The 23,757-nt window shown below is 40.4% G+C and overlaps 1 protein-coding gene across 2 annotated transcripts; it reads right to left on the minus strand.

Annotated features, from left to right (window-relative positions):
* Positions 1-681: 681 nt before the first annotated feature.
* Positions 682-22,704, minus strand: WRNIP1 (WRN helicase interacting protein 1). 2 transcript variants are annotated; one of them, XM_028511980.2, is made up of 7 exons: positions 21,626-22,695; positions 19,210-19,401; positions 17,731-17,972; positions 9,295-9,524; positions 5,046-5,201; positions 2,526-2,605; positions 682-1,437 (listed from the first exon to the last, which is right to left on the minus strand). In XM_028511980.2, exons 1-7 carry the CDS (start codon positions 22,427-22,429, stop codon positions 1,162-1,164), a joined length of 1,980 nt encoding a protein of 659 aa, XP_028367781.1. In that variant the 5' UTR covers positions 22,430-22,695; the 3' UTR covers positions 682-1,161. The 2 variants fall into 2 exon arrangements, with proteins under 2 accessions (XP_028367781.1, XP_028367782.1); XM_028511981.2 differs by lacking the exon at positions 5,046-5,201 and having other exon boundaries at positions 21,626-22,704.
* Positions 22,705-23,757: the final 1,053 nt, after the last annotated feature.

Genomic DNA, 23,757 nt, shown 5'->3' on the forward strand with positions numbered 1-23,757 from the left:
TGCAATCAGATGTGATGGGGGTACAAATCAAAGGAAATCTCCAGGATGACAACAAAGGGATGACAACTGTGCACTGAAGCACAACCAGTTCAGATAGAAGAGGGGTGGGTTACACACCAGGCCTGGTGAATTCAATCACACTGTCCTCCAGGCTGCTAAAACCTCTCATTCAGGAGAAAGGCAGAGCTGTCCCAGGATGGTGGCTGTGCAGCATTCCAGACAGAAGTGGCAGTACCCAGGAGGGATCACACCCAGGGCAGGAAACAGAAGCAATAAGATTACTGACAGGGACATCCTTATGGAAATGTGTGCAAAATGCCTATTAAGGAGTTTGAAAAGAATTGGCAGTAGATACAAAGAAAACTAAGTTCTCTGTGTGTGTATGATATTTTACTTTAAGAAACACAAAAGTAAAACAGGATTGTATGTATCATTTAGAAATGTGGAGCTGTGAGAAGAAACTGGAGGAAGTAAGGAAAAATGGGACAGACCACTGGATTTTTTAAATAAGCCATTTAAAATTATATATATTCCTTTAAAAAATTAAGATTAATTTTCAAAAAAAAAATAAGTTTTCCAATTTCGCCTATCATAGTTTTCCTTTCACAGTATTTACTGACCACAATGTGAGGTGACAGACATTGGAACCTATGAAACCAAGGTAGGAAAAACGTGAGAGAATTTAAGAGTACTTTGAAATAGTTTTATTGGCTTGTAAGACCTTTGCATATAAAAAAAATACCCCCAACACTATGCAGTATTAAATCACAATTAATTTTTTTTACCAATTAAAACTACCCAGAATATACATTTTTAAAGGAAAAAAATCCTACAGAACTGAATTCTGAAGTGACATTATGACTTAAATACTTTGACAAAATAGATAATTCCTTATAACATTAATTCATTGCACAAAGCTGCCAGATACTTTCATAAGCATAACCACTGCAGAGTGCAATGAACACAATTTCAACATTACATTTAGTTGAAGTAACTGTGCCTTCACCTAAGGAACTCTCAAATTTCTGGTACAAAAAGTTGGTCTGTTTTAACTCCTACCAGATAACCAACGTCACAATCCATTTACTCTCTTTCTGGCCATTTCTTTTAAGAAAGGGAGGAAAAAAAGTAACATTCTTCCACCGTCATAGCGTAAAAGAGTCAACATCGCCTTTGTTTAAAAAAATCCACTCCTCTCAATTCTTCTGGCAGGTATTCCTGGTCCACAGGCTCGCTATACATGGGGTTGTACTTGTAGCCCTTGCCGTAGCCCAAATCCTTCATCAGTCTGGTTGGCGCATTCCTCAGATGCAGTGGGACTGGGGGCAGAGGCCCCTGGTGGTTTCGCAGGCAGGCTTTGACATTGTTGTAGGCACTATATACCTCAATAGACTTTGGAGCTCTGGCAAAATAGACTACACACTGGGCCAGAAGCACCTAGGTGAAAAGTAAACATTTTATTATGAGGGTGCCAGAAAGTTTCTGTTTTACAAATACTTTATGACATCTCTAGTTAATTCTGAAAAGGTTCTCACCATGCACTTATTTATTTATAGATTTTATTCATTTATTTATTTTTTAGAGAGGGAAGGGAGGGAGAAAGAGAAAGAGAGAGAGAGAGAGAGAGAGAGAGAGACACATCAATGTACGGTTGCTGGGGGTCATGGCCTGCAACCCAGGCATGTACCCTGACTGGGAATCGAACCTGCAACACTTTGGTTCGCAGCCTGTGCTCAATCCACTGAGCTATGCCAGCCAGGGTCCCACCATGCTTTTATTATCCCCCTTTCCGCCTATAGTCTGGATAACCACCTATAATAGAAGAAATTCCTACATGAGAAGAGAGGTTGAATCAGACCAGTGGTTTTATTTTTCAAAAACTGAAGAACTTTTTATTAAGTGAAGTTTTTCTTAAAACCCCAATATATAAAACATAACCATGAAGCTGCTCTGTTTGTGAGTGAACTTGCACAGACTTCCTGTTCAGCTCTTTCAACATTTCTGTCTGCAGGAAATCCTGAGCACTTCCTCTGAACTTCAGACTCCTGGAAGTAGTTTGAAAATATGACCTTGTGCGCCCTGGCTGGCGTAGCTCAGTGGATTGAGCGCGGGCTGGGAACCAAAGTGTCCCAGGTTCGATTCCCAGCCAGGGTACATTCCTGGGTTGCAGGCCATAACCCCCAGCAACCACACATTGATGTTTCTTTCTCTCTCTCTCTCTCTCTCTATCTCTCTCTCTCTCTCTCTCTCTCTCTCTCTCTCTCTCTCCCCCCTTCCCTCTCTAAAAAATAAATAAATAAAATCTTAAAAAAAAAAAAAAAAAAAAAGAAAATATGACCTTGTTGACACCTAAGGTCCTCTCTTTCTATAGGCGCTAAAGTTATAAAATGGCAGTTAAAAAGCCAAGTCATCTTTTTCAGTGGGCCCATACATCAACAGTGAGGGCAGAACATACTCAAATCCACAAAGGGACAGAACACAAGCAAAAGGCACTGATTTACAGAGAACTGAGCGGATTACTTTACCTCACATTCAGGCATGCCTATAAAATGACAGCCTTGGTAGGCAGCAACTGCTTGTGTTAGTGCAGATGGGTCGGCCAGACCTGTCACACACACACACACAGAGAAAGGAATGTTTAAGTGACAACTCACATCCCCACCCTGACCTATGTGCTGCTGCGACCAGAGACTATCATTGCTGTAGACTTTGTTGACCAAAACAATCCCATTTAGCAAAATGGTCCGACTTTTCTTTGATCTCATCAGCTTATTCAAGAAATATTTACTGAATGGTTACTATGCGATGCCAAAAACTGTGTCCTCAGGAATAAAAACTTTATTATATCTAGTAGGAAAAATAAGGGACTATATACATAATAAACATAAGGAGTGAAGACCATGATGCCTGTCACAAGGATGGATACATTAAAAATAAAATACTTACTAACACCAAAGAAAAGTTTTTCTGATCTTTTTCTTTAAATAGTGTCCAGAGAGTTCTGGCCAAGATGCAGGCATAGGTAGATACGCTTTGCTCCCTTGCACAACAAAAAGGAGGATAACAACCAATTTAAAAACAACAAACAACCAGAACTGCCAGAACATCAAACTGCATGGAACTCCGACAACCAAGGAGTTAAAGAAACATTCATCCAGACTGGTAGGAGGGGCTAAGACAGGCAACCCAGAGGGTGGAGAGGACCTGTGGCAAGGCGGTGGACTGCATGGGTGAGATGGGGCTAGATGACCTGGAAACTAGACTCAAAACCTCTAGCTGAAAAATACTGCAGGGGTTGCAAAGGCAGGAGAAACTCCTAGTCTCACAGGAGAGTTTGTTGGAAAGTGGGGCTAGAATGTAGCTAGCAGCATCATTCCCTCTTTGACCTCTCCCCACAGACAATGCCACAAAGGAACAAAGAGGGTTGCCCCACCATGGCAAATGCCTAAGGCTCTACCCTCTGACAACATAACAGGTATGCCGACACAAAGAAATATGGACCAGATGAAAGAACAGATCAAAACTCCAGAGAAAGAGCTAAACGACAAGGACATAGACAACCTATCTGATGCAGGGTTCAAAACACTGGTAATCAGGATGCTCAGAATTGACTGAGCTTGGTCGAAAAATGAAGGAAGAAATGAAGGCTATACAAAGTGAAATAAAGCAAAATATACAGGGAACCAACAGTGAAGGGAAGGAAACTAGGACTCAAATCAATGATCTGGAACAAAAGGAAGAAATAAACATCCAACTGGAACAGAACGAAGAAACAAGAAATTCAAAAAAGTGAGGAAAGGCTTAGGAACTTCTAGCACAACTTTAAGCACTACAACATCTGAATTATAGGGGTGTCAGAAAAAGAGGAAGAGCAAGAAATTGAAAACTTATTTGAGCAAGTAATTAAGAAGAATGTCCCCAATCTGGTGAAAGAAGTAGACTTCCAGGAAGTCCAGGAAGCCCAGCAAGTCCCAAAGAAGTTAGACCCGAGGAAGAATACACCAAGACAAATCATAATTAAGTTACCCAAGATTAAAGATAAGGAGAGAATCTTAAAAGCAGCAAGACAAAAGGAGACAGTTACCTACAAAGGAGAGCCTGTAAGACTATTAGCTGATTTCTCAAGAGACCTTATAGGCAAGAAGGGGCTGGAAAGAAGTATTCCAAGTTATGAAAGGCAAGGACCTACATCCAAGATTGCTCCATCCAGCAAAGCTATCATTTAGAATGGAAGGGCAGATAAAGAGCTTCCCAGACAAGAAAAGTCTCAAGGAGTCCATCATCACCAAGCCCTTATTATATGAAATGTTAAAGGGACTTAGATCTAAGAAAAAAATAAAAACTATGAACAGTAAAATGACAACAAACTCACAACTATCAACAACTGAACCTAAAACAAAAATAAACAACCAGAAATGGAGATTACATGGATGGTTATGAGTGGGGAGGGGGAGAGAGGAGAATGGGGGAAAAGGTACACGGAATAAGAAGCATAATTGGTAGGCTTAAAATAGACGGGAGGAGTTTAAGAATAGTATAGGAAACAGAAAAGACAGAAAACTTCTATGTACAACTCATGGACATGAATTAAGGGTGCGGAATGCTGGAGGGTGGAGGCAGGATAAAGGGGAGAAAAAAATTGGGACAACTGAAAATTGAGACAACTGAAACATAATCAATAAAAAATACTTAAAAGAAAAATAGTGTCCAGAATCTTCCATTTCTATCTCAGTAGTGATCCAGTAAGTACCTGGATACCTGACTGGAGGGCAAATTTAAAATATTCCTTCTATTTCAACAATCATGTTATGAAAATCACCACTGAAGAGTAAACAAAAGGATGACAAAGTGTTTAGGAACATAAACACTCAAAAGGTCATACACGTACTATCAAGAAATAGGTAGTTTCTACTTAACTCTTCTTCTCACCTGTCCCACATGGCACAAAGAAACTCTTAAGTCAAAAAGCAGTATTTCATCCCTCCACATTAGCCCACCCTACCCTACATGGACACCAGATTCTGGGCCGTTCCCATCACACTCACCTATGTCCTCACTGGCAAACCTCACAAGCCTCCTTGCCACATACAGTGGGTCCTCTCCTCCTTCAAGCATGCGTGCCAGCCAGTAGAGGGAGGCGCTCTGGTCTGAGCCCCGCATCGACTTATGAAGTGCAGAGATGCAGTTGTAATGTTCTTCTCCTAGACATGAAAAAAGCACCTGCTCAATTACTGGAAGGAAGAGGGAACCCATAGTCTCCTAGCAGAAGCCATCCAAGCTGTATGTTGCCCTCACTTGTTTTACATTAAGGAAGGCTAAATTAGTGCAGTACCTAGGAGAGCCTAGGAGAATGAGGTTTTGTACTTATCTTCAGGCTGTGCAGTGTGAGGGGACAGTGCCCTAGTATGGTTGCTAGAGAAGACCCACAGTTCCCTGCAGGGCCTGTGGACCTGTGTGGTCACCCAGTCTAACTGAGAGTGGGAAGCTGCTGGGAAATTTGTGGGGTTCACACTGAATGCGAGCAAAGACCAGGCAAAGGGAGGGGGCATTCACTTGGTCCTTATAGACCTCAGTGGATGTGCCAGACTGAAGACTGGAGAGTGATTCTGATATCCTGGTTCTACCATTTGACCCAACTGTCAATCTGAGGAAAACTGACCCCGGGCCTGGATGTAGCCATTAAAATAGCGTCAAGTGGCAAGAGCAGCTGTTATAGCCCATTTGTCCTTCAGTGTCATTTCCAGTTGTCTTTCTGATATCTGAAGCCTGTGGTCATTTAAATCCAGTGTGGGGACACACGTGTGGCAGGATCCCAGAAGGACTGACACATGGACTAACAGCTCTTACCCTGAAAGCACTGTAGCCCTTCTCCCTCACCACTTGGTCTTACTCATATACACAAATCAGTGAAATGTGCTTTAGAAAATCATATGTAAAAAAATTACAAACATTTGCATTTCCACACATTTCACTAAGTTCTGACCACCATCACTTCCTTAAATTTGAGGAGAGGGCACCCTCATCATGAGAAAGCAGAGGCATTATTCTTATCAGAATTAGTCCTTCCAGAGAAGCACCTGGCCTGTGCTCTTCATCAAGCTGAGGCCAGCAAGACCACAATCTACTCTACACAGTATTTCAGCCTCAGGAACAAGTCCTGGCAACAGACTATGCTGGTAAAACGGCACAAACTTCAGATGAAGAGAGCATGAGATAAAATGCTGGCCTGCCAGAGGAAGAACCCTTGAGAGGCTGACTGTGGGGTCTGAGGACCTTCCATTTTTCAGAGAAGCACCAAGGCAGACCAATGGTTTCAGCAGGGCTGCCAGATTTCTAAGAACAAACTGAGTTGTCACCTGTCCCAGGGCTTTCTCAGCTAAGTCACAGTGGCATGGACTGGGTGGAAAAGTGTCCTGCATGAAATCCACATGGTTCTGGCCCACCACCTGCATAAACCTGGACATGGACCCTGTGCTCTACTCCCTTCCAGTGCTGAGCCTGGACATGAGGAGGTGGCCAGGTTACTGCAAGCCTGGCCAATTCACAGACATGGAGAACATGGACGAGGCCACCTCCACTTCACTTTCTGTCAAATGTAAACAGGAGACAGCAGTGAATCTCCTCTGCCACACAGGTTACTCATTTTCTTCTGTCTTTACTGAGGGTTAACAGTAAAAGGCAACACAGGCTCTGGAGCCAAGTAGCCTGAATATGAATGCCAAATGTATCAGCCATGTAATTATGGGCAAGTTACTGACCCTCTGTGTCTCCTGGGGTTTCTCATCCATAAAATGGACATTGTAAGACTAGCTAACACATAGTGTTATGAATATTAAACAATGTATACCTGGTATAGAATAAGCACTACAAAAACATGCGTTAAATAGTATTCTATGCTAGCTTCTATTTTTGCCTTTATTATGTACTGCTTTATAACTTAAAATTTCATGTTATTTATGTAGAACCCTGACCTCAATGCATGGCACACTATGTGTTCTTGCTTGGAAATTTCTTCCTTCTGACGCAGAATTGTCTGAGCTAGTTACTGGGTCCTACAAGTAACCATATACTAAATGTCAAAAGAAATAATTAAAATCCTGGGGATGAAGATCTTTGTCTCACCAGTTATAAACAGGCCTAAAAGTATAAGCTAGTAGGTTTCCAGGACAATGCTTCTATCATCCCTACTGATGGAACATAGCCTAATTCTCTAGGATATGAATTGTTTGAGTGTCTCCAGCTCAACTGTGGAGCAGGTATATTACACACAGGGTGGGACAGGGTGGGGTATAAGACCTGTGGATTGTGTGGGTTCTCAAGACCTGATGCCAGGTAGCTTCCACTACCCCCAGCTCTTCCTGGGGTGGCAAAGAAGGTGATCGCCATTATGCATAGTTCCCCATGGTGAAATGAGCCCCAAGAAGTAGGAACCCCAAGACTGGACACATCTGACATCCACTTGTGTGGGTATGTGTCCATGAGTAGGTATGTGTCAATATGCATGAGTGTTTACAGGCTTGAGTGTTCAAATAGATGTGAGAGAGATGAGTGTGTGAGTGGGTATGAGGTGAGTGACACACTCCAGCAGTGAGACTGGTGACCGTGGAGAGGTGCTGGTATGGAGGCAGCACTGACAGTGAGAAAAGGCGTAGTCCTGGGGAACCAATCAGACCTGGAGCTGAGGATGAATTTAACTACTGCTTTGTGAGTTTAGGCAATTTTTATCATCTGTGAAATGAAGATAATATCAATGGTTAACTCCTAAGGTTATTTTGAGAATTAAAAGAAAAAAGAAAATGTATATAAAATACCGAGATGCAATGTTAGCTAATGTTTTGTTACATGGTAGCTTTCTTTTTCTTAACTGACAGTCTGATAAGATATGAAAGAACAGTTTTAGTTGGTCCAATCAAAATGAAGTCTCTTTTAGGACACCTACAAATAGAGAAAAAGACCACTGTGGCTGGAAGCCCCAGAAACAAAGCAGAGTCCAGCATGTGGGACTGTTTGTTATCTCTTAAAATTTTTAATTTTATTCTTATGTCCAATTCTTGTATTTGGCCGAAAATAAAGCAAAACTCTACACTAGAATGTTTTACTTTGCAGATTTTCCAAGCTTTAATATGACATTCAAGAGCACAGAGAACTGACCACATGAGATCCCTGGGTCATGAGAAAAGAGGTCCTTGGTGAGGGGCACATCCACATGAGAAAGCAAACAGAACTGTTTGTTAAATGCCTCCAATGTGTCCTTAGTGCTTATTGACCACCCCATCCCCGTCAGCTGTGGTGCACGAAGACTGAGGAGCTTCAGTCACTTCCTCAAGGTAACACAACATGTTCTGTTCACTGATAAGGAAGTGGTCAGTGCCTGGAACCAGAGTCATTCTTAAACTCCCTCACCCCCTTCTCTAACCAGTAAGAAGTATTCTCCAACATTAAAATGCATTTGGAAATACTGTTAAAGACATGGCACAGCTTATGTGATATCTAGAATTCAATTATCAGCTTCTATTTCTGGCATAACTTTTAAAGGTGTGGAAATTCTATTCCTGTTATTGCAATAGGACTCTATCCAAAACCACACAAATACTCAAGCCCTAGGAGTTCAGGCTAATCTACAGTATCTTCTTAGCCTAGATCTTTTATAAAAACACACAAATGTGCTGCACTTATGACATTTAATACTGCCAGGTCATGGATTTAATAAGAGCTGGTATCAAAATTGATATCTGTAAATTCGATGAAAACAGATAACTGCATAAAGCAAAATTAATTTTTTAAAAAAGCTATGACAAAATAAGAGCACCAAGATCCAAACAAATTTAACACTTCAGTTCAGACTCTAGAAATTAATGTTTAATCCTCATTAAACTAAGTCACTTATTTCAAGAGTCCCATTGTTATTTACTGCCATTACAAACTATCATAAGAATTGGTGTCCACTGAATGTATGGGTTTTAAAAATGCTTGTGTTCTAAAATGTGCCATCAGTGAGTAATGGAAAAATAACCACCTTATAAGTTGAAGTCTGCAATTTCAAACCTGCAAAGTCCTCTCAGTTCAGCTTCTGGACAGCTTCTGTTCTGTGCATCTATTAAGAAAGCTCCAGAAGCTAGGTCTTTGAAATCACTGAGTGTAAGATTTAATTCTATTACCAATATAGAGATCCAACTGAGAAACATGTCCATGCTCTGGACCCAGATGAAGGTCAGAGGCCTGGAAGTGAGAGTGTGTATATAAACAAACTATTTCATTAAAGGTTCCCTCTTTTCACATTTCAGAGTTATTTACCTGCTCGATCATACAAAATGTGAGATTTCTGGAGGCCTTCCTTCACATCATTTTCAGTGATCAGAACTCTACTAGGAGAATAGGTTTGCCCACTCTTCTTACAAAACATCTTTCTAGAGCTTAACCGGGCCAGTACTGCCAGCTGCAGTCCATTCAATCCAGCTCGGGCATCTCCATCACTGAGATAAGCCAGAGTGTCTACTGCTTTATCCTCTATGAATACGGAGGGCCTGCAATACAACAAGTGTTAGTTATCGTCACACTCATGCTACATAATTTTCATTCTATAGCACTTCTTAGCGAACTCGTATCTTAGCAAGGCCACTAAAAAATACTGTAGGTTCAAGATTCCTGCTCTTTATTCTTAACTTACATTGTTAACTGGATTAAACACTACTGAGACTATGAACAGACCTGACTCTGAGCCATGAGGGTATTTTACTGTATAAGCACATACACATAAGCATGTAGGAAAGAGACATGGAAAGTTTTATAAAGTTACTGTGGACATGTGGTCTACAAAAATAGTGAAAACTATAAAACACCAGTGCCTCATTATAATGTACAGAAAACATGCCTCAAATGCAGTCCATACCCTGACAACACAGGTATGCCCAGACAGACTACTTCCCACATACAGGAGAAGGCATCACATCAGAAAGCTAGCTCTGAAAGGCTCCAGATCACACAGCTCAATTTCCTCATTTTACAAACAACAAACCAGGTATCCAATTATTTTGGGCATAGTAGGACCTAGAAGCAGATCTCTGGAAATTTGGCCTGGGGTGCACTTCCAGGTAGGTATTAATCACTTGAAGTGTGCATAAAGTAGCAGAGGTCACAAGCCTCGACATCTATTAGAAGATTCTGGCATACCTCAGCCATGAGACCATGGGTAAGTGATCTAGCCCCTGAACATCACGACTAAAAGTTATCATCACATTTCTAAATGTGGACCTCTGTAAATAAAGTCTGACAATGATTCATTTCAAATTTACTTGAGCAAAATGTTCTATTCCTAGTCTACATAGTAAAGATATCTATCACATTTAGTTACTTAGAGGGGTCTTATTAAGTACAGGCTAGCTGTCAGAAGCAAAATTTTTCAGTTACAGCTCACTCATGTCATCGCTAAACTTGAGCTGAAAATGTCTACTGTCAAAATGTTTAAGTCAATTAGGACTGTCCAAACCAGATACTTGGAAAACAATGCACAGGCACCAAATGGGCTGGGACAACACATGGGAACTGGAGTGGGTGGTGTATGTGTGTGGGGGAGTTGTCAGGAAAGGGGGCCCAGCTTGTCTTTGAAGGTCAATGTAGAATTCCTTACTGCACACTCACCCCATTACTTGGTTGAATGGCTTGAGTAATACCAATTTGCATTTCATTAACCAAAAGATTTGTTTCTAACACTTTAAAGGCTTCCTCATCTCATTTCCTAATTTACCTAAGCTAAGATTTCTGGTAAACTGTGATTTTGTACCACACACAAAGCACCTGTTCTGCCTTATAGCTTGATAATGACCAACTCTCTCATTAGACTCCTGACAGCCTCTCTGGCCTCAGAGCCATGGTCGCAATCTGGAGTCCCATACTTCTTCCTTCCAGGCCAAATACGCAAAATACACACCAAGGCCACATCACTGATATTTTGTAAAACTGACAGACCATTTCTCAAGCAGATATTAGCAGATTTTAGAGGATCTGAAAGAAAATGACACAATATAAACTGAAAGAAAATGTGTCAGGAAGAACCAGAGATGTATGGCAGTCCCCATGCACCCAAAAAGGGAAGGGTACACACCTGGCTTAGTTTCTGCACGATGTGTGCTGGGTATTGAGGGGGTCAGGGAGCAGAAAGAACCAAAATTGCCTGAATATCTCATTTCAGCCTCAGAACTAATAAAAGCAACACCTTCCATCTCCTTGGCAAGCTTCCTAGCAACAAAAAGCCTGCAGGATCACTTGCAAGAAGAAAAAGAAGTAAAGTGGGAGCCTTAATCAATCCTGATTGAGCCATCACCATGAGCCAAGCCATTTGTAGATAACATCTGTCATCTCTACATTTCCCATAAATGTTGAGGCCTCAAGGATAGAAATGACATTTTATTCTCTCTTTGTATCCCCAGTACCTGGTACAGAATAGGTGTTCAATATCTGCACAATATGAATGGACTAACTTCAATTTTCCCACAATTTCATAGTGAAACACTTACTTCCTTTTAAATTACAATATATAGAAAGTATAACCCTACATCACCAAAATCCATTATTTTCTCTACCTAGAAATAACAATAGCTACTATGGCCTCTGCTGAAGTTCCTTTATGATCCATCCACCACTCCAAACATAAACCTTACATCTAATTTAAAACAAAATTGGGATCATACTATGTGTAGTTTGCATCCTTAACAGTGAAGTGTTTGAAAAACAATATACTCAGAACTCTATTACTTCTTTATAAAATGTACATTATATTATATTTTTAAAATAGAGACAAAGTGGTAAATGTCACTTATGGCTGTATCACCTTAACATTAGTATTTTGGTATCCATTCCTTTTCTATGACTTTGTCCTTCATATGTAAAGACATGAGTACAGTACTTTTGGGATAGAGAAAAAACATGTGGCCTTTAATACTTTAGTGCTTACTATACTATCTCGTTTCACAAGTCCCATATAAAGCCAGTGAATAGGCCTTTTTAATTATGAGAGAAGATAACCTGCAGACTGTTTCACAGATTTATAAACAGCACACTGTGAGTAAGCCTTTTTAAATGGGCATTTATTTAATGTGATTGGAAAATAGGATTCTTTAATTTTTAAACTCTTAACCAAAGTGCAAGTTGTTCTATTGTTATCCGTTTGAATCAGGGTTGAAGTCACAAGGAATGGGAGTGCTGCTGCAATAAAACCAGGGCTAAGTGCTTTTACCTAAGCTCCTGCTACTATATTCTTCCTCCTCTTCAATATAATCTACACTCCAAATTTCACCCCTGTCCAAAAGGAACTTTTTTAAACACAAATAAATTTTCCAGCAATTCTACTCAAGTCATAAAAAGCAACTACTGACAGAACTCACAATGGTCACACAAATAAATCCCCAAATGGAAACTTGCTATTAAGAATACTGTATAGGATATTCAAAAGGTTCTACCTACCATTCCATATTTCCTGAAACCTAGTTTACTCTACCTAAGTTCTGAGGAGCAATAAAATGTGTGAAAATACCTTGAGATCTTAGGAGAGGGACCAGATGAGAGTACTCAGGCCAAGAATAATGAAATAAGGGATATCTGTATTTATATCTGCAAAACTCATCAGCAAACAGTAACTACTACAACTATAAGTAACTACAAAGTACCTTGAAAGGATACTCCTAGTCCAGAGAATTTAACATGGATTTTTAAATAACGTATAAACTTATAAAATGCTTTCCATTTATAAGTAACTTTCCAAAATTAGCATAGGATTAAATGAGGCACGATTTACTTTGGGGATAGAGTACTGAAATTTCATAGCATCACAAAGAAAAAGAAATGAGATTGTAAATTATATTGTTATAATGTGGTTTAAAAAAACCTCTCAACACAAAACCCTCAATTATTCCTTAATAAGAGAAAAAAGGTGGTTAAAATAAATATTTTGGAAAAGACCAGATTCCTAGTCAATAAGACCTAGAAATAAAACACAGAGCCTAGTTTCTCCAACTGAAGTGAAATGCTTTGGGCTTAGCAGGAATACGGGATACATGCTGTAAAGACAGCTCCTTCCTTTCCTTTTTTCTTCCAAGGGTGTGAATCTTTCTGCCCATTGTTTTTCTGGTGAATGACATTGGGATTTGGACAATTCTACTGAGATGGTTGGATATTTAAGTTATTTCATGGCAGAACAAAGGAATACACATGGCTCAGTTAAACTCTCCCTAAATTACAAAACAATACTATGTGAATCTCTTTCACTTAAGAAAATAAATACTCCATGGTTAGGGTAACAATTGGTATGCAGGAGTTCTCAACCAAGAGTGTGCATAAGACTACAGAGCACTTCCCAAAAGTATAGCTCATGTGTATCTTACTACAGATTTATTGATTCTGAAATCTCTAGGGATAGGCCCTAAGCACACATATTGTCAAGATGCACCCCTGGTAATTTTAACAGTGCAGGTGTGGTTAATAGGCACTGCTGCTAAATTACAACTGGGAATCTTGTGTCCCTGATACTTAAAAATTAATACAGTGTTGCTCATAGGAACATAGAAAAAGGTGAGAATATTAATACCAGTAGCAAATTTAATTTGATAATAATAACTTTTAACTTCATACCTAGACCCCTTCTAACAACTGAGGTAGGTTAGTAGTTAGAAACATGATGAATTCAAAAGCTGGTTCCGTCCTTGTTCAAGTGGGGTGATCTTGGCATGTTACTTAAACCTTTTGTGCCTCAGTTTCCTCATCTAATAAAAAGGAGATAATAATATATACTTTGCAGAGGATCAAATAAGACATGTAAAAGGTTTAGAATAGTGACTAGACATCATGAGCTCTCAATTTTATCATTACTAATGAGAATAATTTTAATTGGACTGGTTAGTAGTATACTGTCTAGCAGAACTACAAATCTTCAAGGCAGAGCCCTAAACTCAGCTGCTTCCATGATAACCAGAGTGAAAATAAAACAAAACTTGCTCCAAAGAGAATATAAACTCACAGAGGATGCCCCTTTCTGTTTAATCCCAGGGAAGCACACGTCTTTCCTAATTACACTATATCTAAAACACTTGGCAGGGCACAGTGGGGTAAATAGCCCTAAAGGATGTGTCTAAGTCCTAATACTTGAACCTGTGAATGTAACTATTATAAAATCTCTTGATTAGATCATTCCAGATTTGGTGTTGGTCCTAAATCCAATGACAAATGTCTTTATAAAAGACAGTAAAAGAGAAGACAGAGGTAAATAGAGGAGATAGCCATGTGAAGATGGAAGCAGAAATTAGAGTAACCCTGCTACAGGCCAAGGAATGCCAGAAACCATCAGAATCTGAAAGGAAGGACGCACTCCTAGAGTCTTTGGAGAAAATGTGACCCTGCGAAAAGCTTGATTTCAGACTGTGAGCCGCCATTACTGTGAGAGTAAATTTCTGTTCTTTTTAGCCAAATAATTTGTGGTAATTTGTTATAGCTGCCACAGGAAAAGAATACCAGGTCCCTGAAATCTGTTTCTGGCTGGCAGTGTTATGTCATCATTAATGTATGTTAATGTAACATTTTTCTTTATATCAAAACATTTTAAGAAAGATTATTAAAACCCACAGCTCTTTCTGACTAGTACCTTTTATGCTGGTGTTCCACTACCTTTCTTTCTAGTCAGTGTTAGAAAAGATTATTTTTAAAGGGCAGGCAGAATAGTTCAAACTTTTTAAAAACAAAAACAACCGAGAAACAAACCTATAGCCATCTTGTTTTGAGCCATCATATTTTGGCATCCTTTAGGGCCTGGGTTCCCCTCTTAGGGTAACCAGAGAAAAGCCCCAGTGTCAGAGTTAAGCCATACAACACATTCACTTCAGCACAGAGGATACTTCAACTCTTTCAACCAACTCTCGGCATTCTATCTAGTTATACAGCAAAAGGGCAACTATGGCCTCTCATTCCACTCTCTTCATGTCCACAAGCTTTCGCACTATTACTTGGTTTACAAACAACTGATTCTTTAGGGGTGTTTTCAAATAAGCATGTGTCCAATGATCCTGAATTTACAATCCTTAAAAGCAGCAAGTACTGCAGGGTGATTAAACATTAGTTTACTTTCTCATTTTCAATAGCACAAACTCATCAGACTCTAAACCATGAATTTTTTTCTTGGCCTCTAAAATTAACCAAATGCATAGGTAACATGCTTTCCTGTAACATGTGACCGAAGTGCTTAGTGAACAAAATATATGAAAACCGTTGTTTACTCATACAAACCAAAGCAACTATGGGGTAGATAATTTAACATAAATTACCAGCTGACCTCCATCTTTCCCTTCACAACCAAAACAAAATTGAGTATATACAGAGAACTATTTTGCAGATGTTACACTAAAGCTGGAGGGCAAGAGGGAGGTGATGTGCTATTCTTTGGCTCTTTTTTGTTGCTTGGAATACGAATGTAATGATTAGATCTCCATTAAGTGGTTACCTGGGCATGAGGTAGAAGCCCTCTCTGAAAATGTAGAGCAGAAAGACAAGGCCCAAGTCCCTAATAATACTGTGAAGCTGGCTGGCTAGGAGCTGCAGTTTTTTATGCCCATGAACCTTCAGATTAAATATAGGAGGGAAATAGAAAAAAAGAACACTTTCATCTCATGCTAGTGAAAATTTATAGTGTACAAGTATATAATGCCAAGAATTAACAATTCTTCAAGTAAAATCAAGAATGATGCGAACATCAGCTTGATTAGTTTCCAGATTTAGAAACAGTCTGGAATCCCTCTGTAAATACTCTACTCGCTACCTAAGGCACCAAAACATAGTAATACAAATGCACACTCACAGCTTTCCAGAGAGAGTAATTTGGGGTTGAAAGTCTTTCCTTCCCACTAAATTAGTATAACCAAATCTAATTTATATCCACAAGAATGTATATGTAGTAAATGCCAGTCAGTACAAATTTGAAAGTAAAATTTTACCTAAAACTGAACGACAGTGCAATCCACTATTAATGATCCATGGCAACTGGATGGCCAAGTACGTCTATTAGGAAATCACCAGTATTCTCTCCCAACTTCTTGTGAGAATTTCTAACAAGCAGACCAATTAAATGTAATAATTTTTAATTTTATTCTGCTTGCTGTTAATATGCTTCGGCAACAGTATTTAGAAAGAAAAAAAGGTTCTTGATACCTGGGTAATGGGATTATTACCCCTTACGCTGCATTATACAAAAGCAAAACAAAAAAACAAACAAAAAAAACCACCAAACAACAACAACAATAAAAAAAACTATTTTTCTCATACTGATAGGTACAACTTACCTATTCATTTATAAAACATTTACTAAACATGTTATATGCTAGGCACAGTGCTACGTCCTGAAGATATGAACAAAAAGGAAAAGTTCCTATTCTCCTAGCTTTTTCAGGAAGGTAAAGATATAAGAAACAAGAGAATGAAAAGAAATAATAGGATCAATTCTAAATAAGTGATAATGGAAAAACTAAATGATCTATTGGGTAGAGGTGGTCTTCCCTGACTAGAAGGCAATTTTGACGGATTACAAATCACTGGCTCACTTTTGTATCAAGCTTTCAGTTTCAGCAGTAAGAAAAAATTCTTTCACTTGCTCCTCTCGAATTTTAGTGTGTTTTCAAGTGACACGGGAATCCTATTAAAATGCAGAACTCCTTTTTAAGATGAGCTCCATGGTTCTATTATCCTCATTTCATTTAAGTTATGGCATGGCAGTGATGGGAGAGGAAAAAACAAGAGCCCAGCATACAAAGGGCTCCTAACTATGAATTTAGGCGCCCAAGTTCCATGTATCTTCCTAACCAAATTTTGATGACTATTCCTCCACAAGTATACTCTAAAATGATGTGACTTTGTTCTGCCTGAGGATCCTCAGACATGTTTCAGCTCTTTCCTGAAGCTTAGCATTAATTCCTATGTCTGAGAAACAAGCAAATAGGAGAGGTCATACACATAGTGAGGGACTGTTGAAATATAAGCCCTGAGCCTATGTCTTAGACTGTAATCCTCACAGAAGTGTGGCTCCAGAACTTTGCCTCAGGGCAAGCAGGCACCAGCAGCTGTGGGGTCTACAGCATGAAGAGGTAGGCATTAGCTTCTCATCATACCAGATTGTGTTCCACTGCAGTATTTCAGCTGACACATGAATCAATGACATCTGAAGAATATAAACTAATAATAAATAAATACAAACTTCTGACTCAGGTGAGTTAAGGAACTCATAGCACTCATGACACAGAAATAGACCACCTAAAAGAAAGGGACAATTTCTAATGTGTCTTTTTCAGTTAAAATTACTTTACCTTCATGTAACTGAGTTTGACTTTTAGAGTATGAAAAAAATCAGTCTAAAATGATTTAAGGGATTTTAAGGCACCATTTACTTTAATTTTTACTTAATATTTTTAAAAGAAGAGTAAACTGCAGAAAAGAAGAAACTGAAATCTGAGTATAAATGTCAGAAGAATTATAAGAATTGTAGATATGGCAACTATAAGCTACACAACATCTTAAAATAAAGACATACTTGCTGGTATAATTCAGCACTTCCCTCTTCTTTTGTTTTTAATACTAGATCAACATTTCTTCTCAGTCCCCACCCTCTCCTAACTGCTTGCTGTCTCTATCCCTTTCTGGACCCCTGCCAGTGGAATCTCTGGGAGGTGTGTGACCCCAGGATACTGCACACAATCAACTTACTCAGAGTTGCTGTTGCTGCTGTGGCTCAAAGGGTCAGTAGGATGGCTGGGATCAAGGACGTGGATGCCCAGTGAGTTGATTGCTCGCATTAAAATAGTCACCATTGCCTCTACTGGAAGCTTCTCAAGAACAACAACCCTACAGCGACTCAGAAGAGCAGCATTGACTTGGAAGGATGGGTTTTCCGTGGTTGCCCCAATCAGAGTGATTGTCCCACATTCCACGTGAGGAAGGAACGTGTCCTAATAATGGGAAGAAAACAGAAGAAATTGATTCCAGTCAACAACATGCAGAATCCTACGTAAGTTGGCTATCTAGTCCTTCCTTTTCCTAACTTTGACTTCAGGAATAGCAGCTTTATATTCACTGAATATGGATGCAATAACTAATGCTCAATTAATTTTTTTTAAGCTGAAAACATATCTTCTGGCATATCAATGTCTAAGCCTAGCCTCTTGCTAGCAGACTAACAGCTCAAAGTAGAATTCTACTGTAGTTTCAACATAAACAATTTCTTTCCTTAGAAAAGTAACCTCTATCCCAAGGCCAAACTGCCATAGTTTAAATATAGCAGCTATTTATTTATAGAACTGTAAGAAAACACAAAAACAGTAATATTTCCAAAATCTTCTTCCAGTGCAAGGAGTCAATGTATTGTTATCCCTCCTAAAAAACTTGGTAAAAAAAAGTTATATATCTATATTTCTATGTATATCTATCTCAGTGAATATATAACCACCACATGCTGCTTATGGGAAAGAAATGCTAAGATGAGTCAATGGTCCAATATAAAACCTACAGTGCTAATATCCAGTTAGAACTCTAGGGGTCTATTTAGTCACAGATACAAATCAGGTAAAAAAAAGTTTAGTAGGGTTTTGTAAAATATTTCTATCTCTGACTAAGAAGCTGTAACATGTGTACATTTTAAAAAGTATACCTGAAAAAAAGGTTTATATTTAGGAAGAATACAAAAGTGGCTTTGTTTACAAAAAGTAGTGCTTTTATTTTTACTTTAGAAAGCCATTTAAATAAGTAGTAAAGATTAGATCTTGGCAATTTTCACTGTGACAAAAACCTGAAGCCATGGAAAACACCTTTTAATCTTAAAAATAAAAAGTAACACTTTATAAAGGAGAAATATAAAATTAAGTTAAACTGTTCATTATGGCTGCTAATATTTAGATTAAAAATTTTCAACTTTGATCCAAAGCCAGTTTTTTGGTATGTATAGCTCAAGGATATACAATTTTCATTTATCAGAAAACATTTTCTTGTCATAAAGGACACTAAGAAAAAGTAGAGAAATAGGCTCAAGAGAGATGGGTTTGGCAGTCTGTACTTCTTTATAGACAGAGAGTTAATAATGATAACAGTCTCTAGAATTTGCATAGTGCTTAATGCTTTTCAAAGTGATTTCACATACTTTATATTCTATTTAACATTCACAATGACCAAAAAGTAGAGAAGTTAATATACCTGCTGAGATTTATTGAACCGATGAATCTCATCAATAAAAAGTATGGTTTTCCTTTTGAAAAAGCTCTTTTCATTTTGAGCTTGTTTTATGACATCTCGCACATCATTTGTCTTGGCATTTGTTGCAGACAATGTCACAAACCTTATGCTATGTTTTTTGCTGTTGCTGGCTATGATGTGAGCCAGGGTGGTCTACAAAAGCAGAGTTTGGAAAGCTGATCAGACACAGGGTAAAAAAGCACCCAAGGGTACAAACACAAGCAAAGCATAAACACGATATACCAATTTGACCTCTGAAAAATGCTTAGCAGCATTTATACAATCTGAAATACCACAACACATTATCATAAATTTTAAAAAAATTACAAATAAAACAGGAAAGTAACAAAACTTTAGCTTAATCCTGATTTTTCTCCTTTGTACCTAACCCCATTTGATTCCTTTTTTGCGGGGAAGTGAGGGGGACTCTAAGACTTTTGGAATCCCAGTAAAAAGAACAGCTGTTTTGATTTAGCCGAGTCTGGGTGACAGCTGTGATCTCTTCCAGCCAAGAAAGCATTACTGCTGAAGAACTGAGTGTATAACTGAAGTGCAAGACCACAGACTTGATTAATTCCACAACCGGAAGCTTATCATTGCAGCCTAGAAAAGGAAAGTGAGCCTTTGAATTGAGAGAATAATGGCAATTACCTAGCAATTAAGATGACTGCATGCCACTTCTGAATGTCTATTTTGAAAGGAGGTGAAAACAGCAGCACTTTATGTTAGTACTTACCAGAAAACAATGGTGATCCAAGGAAAATATTGCTCAGCGTGTAGTACTTAATGGTGCTCTACACATTTGCATATGCTCTTATTTATTAACATTGTTGTTATTGTTAGCAATATAGTAATAAGAAGGGGAATAAAGCAAAAGGGAAGACTGTTTAACCAGAGAGACAATTTGCCCCTGATTAGAAAGGTGGCACCTTAATTTCTAAAGGTTGCATAGCACCAATGGGTATTTAAAAGTTGTATAGCACCATTCGACACTGTGGCTGCTGCTTCTGCAAATCCCAGCTTACGGGGTCCCATGCTAAATATGTAAAAGTTTGTGACTTAATCATCAACCATTACACTAAAGAGTATAGCCCACTAAAAATCTCTTATCCAGCATCTTCTGAGTTTACCCTACTCACTTCCCTGGGGACTTGCTTCTTGCCATATGGGACCATCAACAGCTGATCAGCCATTCTCATGATCCTATGTATAGACTTCAGACAATTAATAAAAATGCTACTACAGCTGAATCTCTTAAATGTGGTAACAGCTAAATCTACCACCATGGTAAAATGTTGTTTGGGTTAGATCTGATTTATACCTGGCCAAAGGGGAAGTATGAATGCAAACAAGAAGGCACAAAAGGAACAACATATATTCCAGGAACTGGAGTAAAGGGAGATGTGATGAAGTTGTGGGAAATGAAGCTGGAAAGAAAAACTGGAAAAAAATCAAAAAAGTTCTGTTGTGCTAAGGAGCAGGAACATGAAAGCTCTGAGAGCCCCTACACACTCTGATCCTGAATGTTGTCTTTCATTCACTGGTGCTCATTCTTCTCCCTCATCCTATAGTGTAAAAAAAAAAAAAATCACATATTTAAAAATCTCAGCCCACTCTTTCTTATCAGTCTTAACACTTGACTGTTTTTAAGTGTTCTTCCAGTGACATGTTTTCTAGACCTCAATATCCTACCTGCCCTCCTCTGGACTTGTAATTCCTAGTAAAGCATATAAAACTGGACACCAAAATACTGTACATTGATTGTCTTCTCTAACTTACATGGCATTATCAGCGCTGTTATGGAAATGCTATATGATAACAACTTGCAGAGAGAAAAGAGGATTCATGCTAGTCTTGTTAAATATATGTAGTTCAATAAACAGAAATCAGCCTCTTCAAATAAACTAACAGATGGAGGGGAAGGAAGCGCAATAGAAATTAAATTTTTTTCCCAAAACTGAATCCGTATGCCTGCAAATGTAATTTACAAATGATCCTCTGCAATTTATAGCATGCTGTTTTCTTGAAAATTTGATCATTAATGTGCCGGTGAAATAGAAAAGCAGATCAAATCTGAGAGTCCACATATTCGTATTAACCTATTAATTCAGAAATTCTCATTTTGACAACAACAAAAAAAACGTGTCTTAGGAATCTGGGTGGGTGTGCCTTTATTACATCCATCACAACTCCATCTGTGGGACCAGGCACTGCCCCAGCTAAGAAGCTACCTGAGGCCCCGCACTCTTGGGTCTCAATACCCAGAGACGGTGGGATTCTTCGGGATCGGCCAATGCCGAGGCTATTTCACCGTTAGATCCACGTCCCGACCCGTGGAAATCCACACTCTGAACCTTTCTGGCAAGGCGGCACTCACCTTGCCGCAGCCCGGCGGCCCCCAAAGGATGAGCGAGGGGATTTCGTTCATCTCCAAGAGGGACCTGAGCAGCGTCTCCTGCCCCACAGCTCTGCTCTGCCCAATGTAGTCCTGAAGCGTGTCCGGACGCATCTTGTCGGCCAGCGGCTTGCCTTCCAGCATCTGCCGAATCTCCTCTGCCGCCAGCGCCCTTGAGTGCGGGCGGCCTCCGCCGCAGGCCCCAAAAGCAGCGGCGTCGGCATCCCAGTGGCCCGGGTCGTCTTCGCCGTCCGCATCAGCGTCCGCATCAGCATCGCCCACCGCTTCTTCTTCCTCCTGTGCCTCTACCTCGTCCCAGCTGCGCGGAGACGCGCTACCTGCGGCGGCCGCAGCGGCGGGTCTCTTCCCCGAGCTATTCCTCCCCGGGCTGCTGGAGCGCGCTACCGGGAAGTCCGGAATTAGACGAGCGCCGCTGGGTGTGGGCGGCGCGTCGTAGCTCTCCCGGCTCTCAGTCTCTCCGCCGTCGTCACCTTCCTCACCTTCGCCTTCGCTGCTCTCGGCCGCCGTCGGAGTGGCGGGCTGCTTCAGTGCTGAGCTCTCGGAGAGCCGCCGCCTCTTGGTACTGGGCGGCGAGAGCCCCTTGGGCCGCTCTCCCGCGCGGTGCGGCCGGGCCGCGGGCTCCGCGTGCCCTGCGGGGTTAAGCAGCAGACAGCGGTCAAGGTGTGCGTTGATGTGTGCTGCGGGAATCATCTGCTGGCACACGGGGCACTGCACTTGGCGCATCTGCGACAAGAAAGGGTCGTCTTCCGGCCCGCTCACCTCCATGGCGGCCGCACCACCTCAGCGAACGCCGAGGGCTCTCGATGCAGCCCGCTAGGCCGTGCGCCGCGCTCCCCTCGTTCCGGGAGGCGGCAGGACGTGAGTCCACCGGGTGAGGGGGCCGCTCATGCCTCACGTCCGCACCTTCCCGCTTCAGTCCGCCCTCAGCCGGCCTCGCCTCCAGCGGCGTCTCGCACGGCACGTCGGGAAGGGCTCTATGCGGCGTCGTGCTGCAGCCGTCGCGGAATACGTATACCACCGCCTACCGGGAAGTGTAGTCCGCGCGTCCACTTCCCGCCGCTAAGCGAACCACCTTTGAGAAGGGTCTATGAGGCCGGCGGGTTGCGTGTGCGCAGGCTCGCGAGGTAGTGAAAACAGTTCCCTTACGCGTCCTTGCAGGCTGGGAGTAGTGGGCAGTGTCTCTGAAGGCGTCCCTAGATTGCTCTCGGGAAAGCTGCTGTCCACGTTCCAGTGCTAAGGGGCAGTGTGAGGAGAGTGGAGGGACCGGAAAGAGGCCCAAGGTGGGCACTTCCTCCTTAAAGGGATAGAGGGTGGGATTGGGGTGACTCTTAAAATGCTCTAGTAGGAAAAAGTTTCAACAAAGGATAAAATTTAAAATACACATGTGAGCAAAATGTTAACCTGAGCAAATACTGAGAAATGCAAATAAGAACACCTCGCCGCTGGACGCCCTTTTAGATTTTGGCCTTTTAGCCAAGGACCGTTTTACCGAAGGGGTATATCTAGGTACATGTCCCTTCTACTCTTTAATAGTTAAAAATTAGAAAGATATTTAATTCTAAATGGTTAGTCAAGTTAGGGTATAGTTATCCCCATAGCAATAAGATATCAGGCAGCCATTTAAAATTACCATACATTATAGACAGTGGCAGAAAACGCCCAACATAAATTAAGAAAATGTACTGTATTCCACACATTTGAATAATAGGATTATTGTCTTCTATGACTTTATCTGATTTTCGTTAAACCTCTCCTTCAAAAATTTATCACAAACGTGCAGTTTTGGTATTTAGAGGAGAAAATAAGTTGACAGAGGACAAAAAGGGGGAAAATAAAAATTTTAGAAAAGAATGAACTTTTTTCTAAAAGTTGACAATTGTTTTTTTCTTTTTTTAGAATATTTTTCATTGATTATGCTATTACAGTTGTCCCATATTTTCTCCCCTTAATTCCCCTCCTCCCAGCACCCCACCTCCCTCCAGCATTCCCCCACCTTAGTTCATGTCCATGGGTCCTACGTATTAAGTTCTTTGGTTCCTCCATTTCCTATACTATCCTTAACCTCCCCTTGTTTATTTTGTGCCTACCATTTA

Source organism: Phyllostomus discolor, chromosome 5 (genome assembly GCF_004126475.2).
Source record: "Phyllostomus discolor isolate MPI-MPIP mPhyDis1 chromosome 5, mPhyDis1.pri.v3, whole genome shotgun sequence".
In the NCBI taxonomy this organism is placed as follows: domain Eukaryota; kingdom Metazoa; phylum Chordata; class Mammalia; order Chiroptera; family Phyllostomidae; genus Phyllostomus; species Phyllostomus discolor.

Coding starts and splice junctions, on each gene's coding strand:
- WRNIP1 (XM_028511980.2), bottom strand. CDS start 22,429: ATGGAGGTGAGCGGGCCGGAAGACGACCCTTTCTTGTCGCAGATGCGC. Junction 19,402..21,625: donor GGCCGCCGGGCTGCGGCAAG/GTGAGTGCCGCC, acceptor CTGCTTTTGTAG/ACCACCCTGGCTCACATCAT. Junction 5,202..9,294: donor CATTTTGTATGATCGAGCAG/GTAAATAACTCT, acceptor TTTCATGTCTAG/GAGAAGAACATTACAACTGC.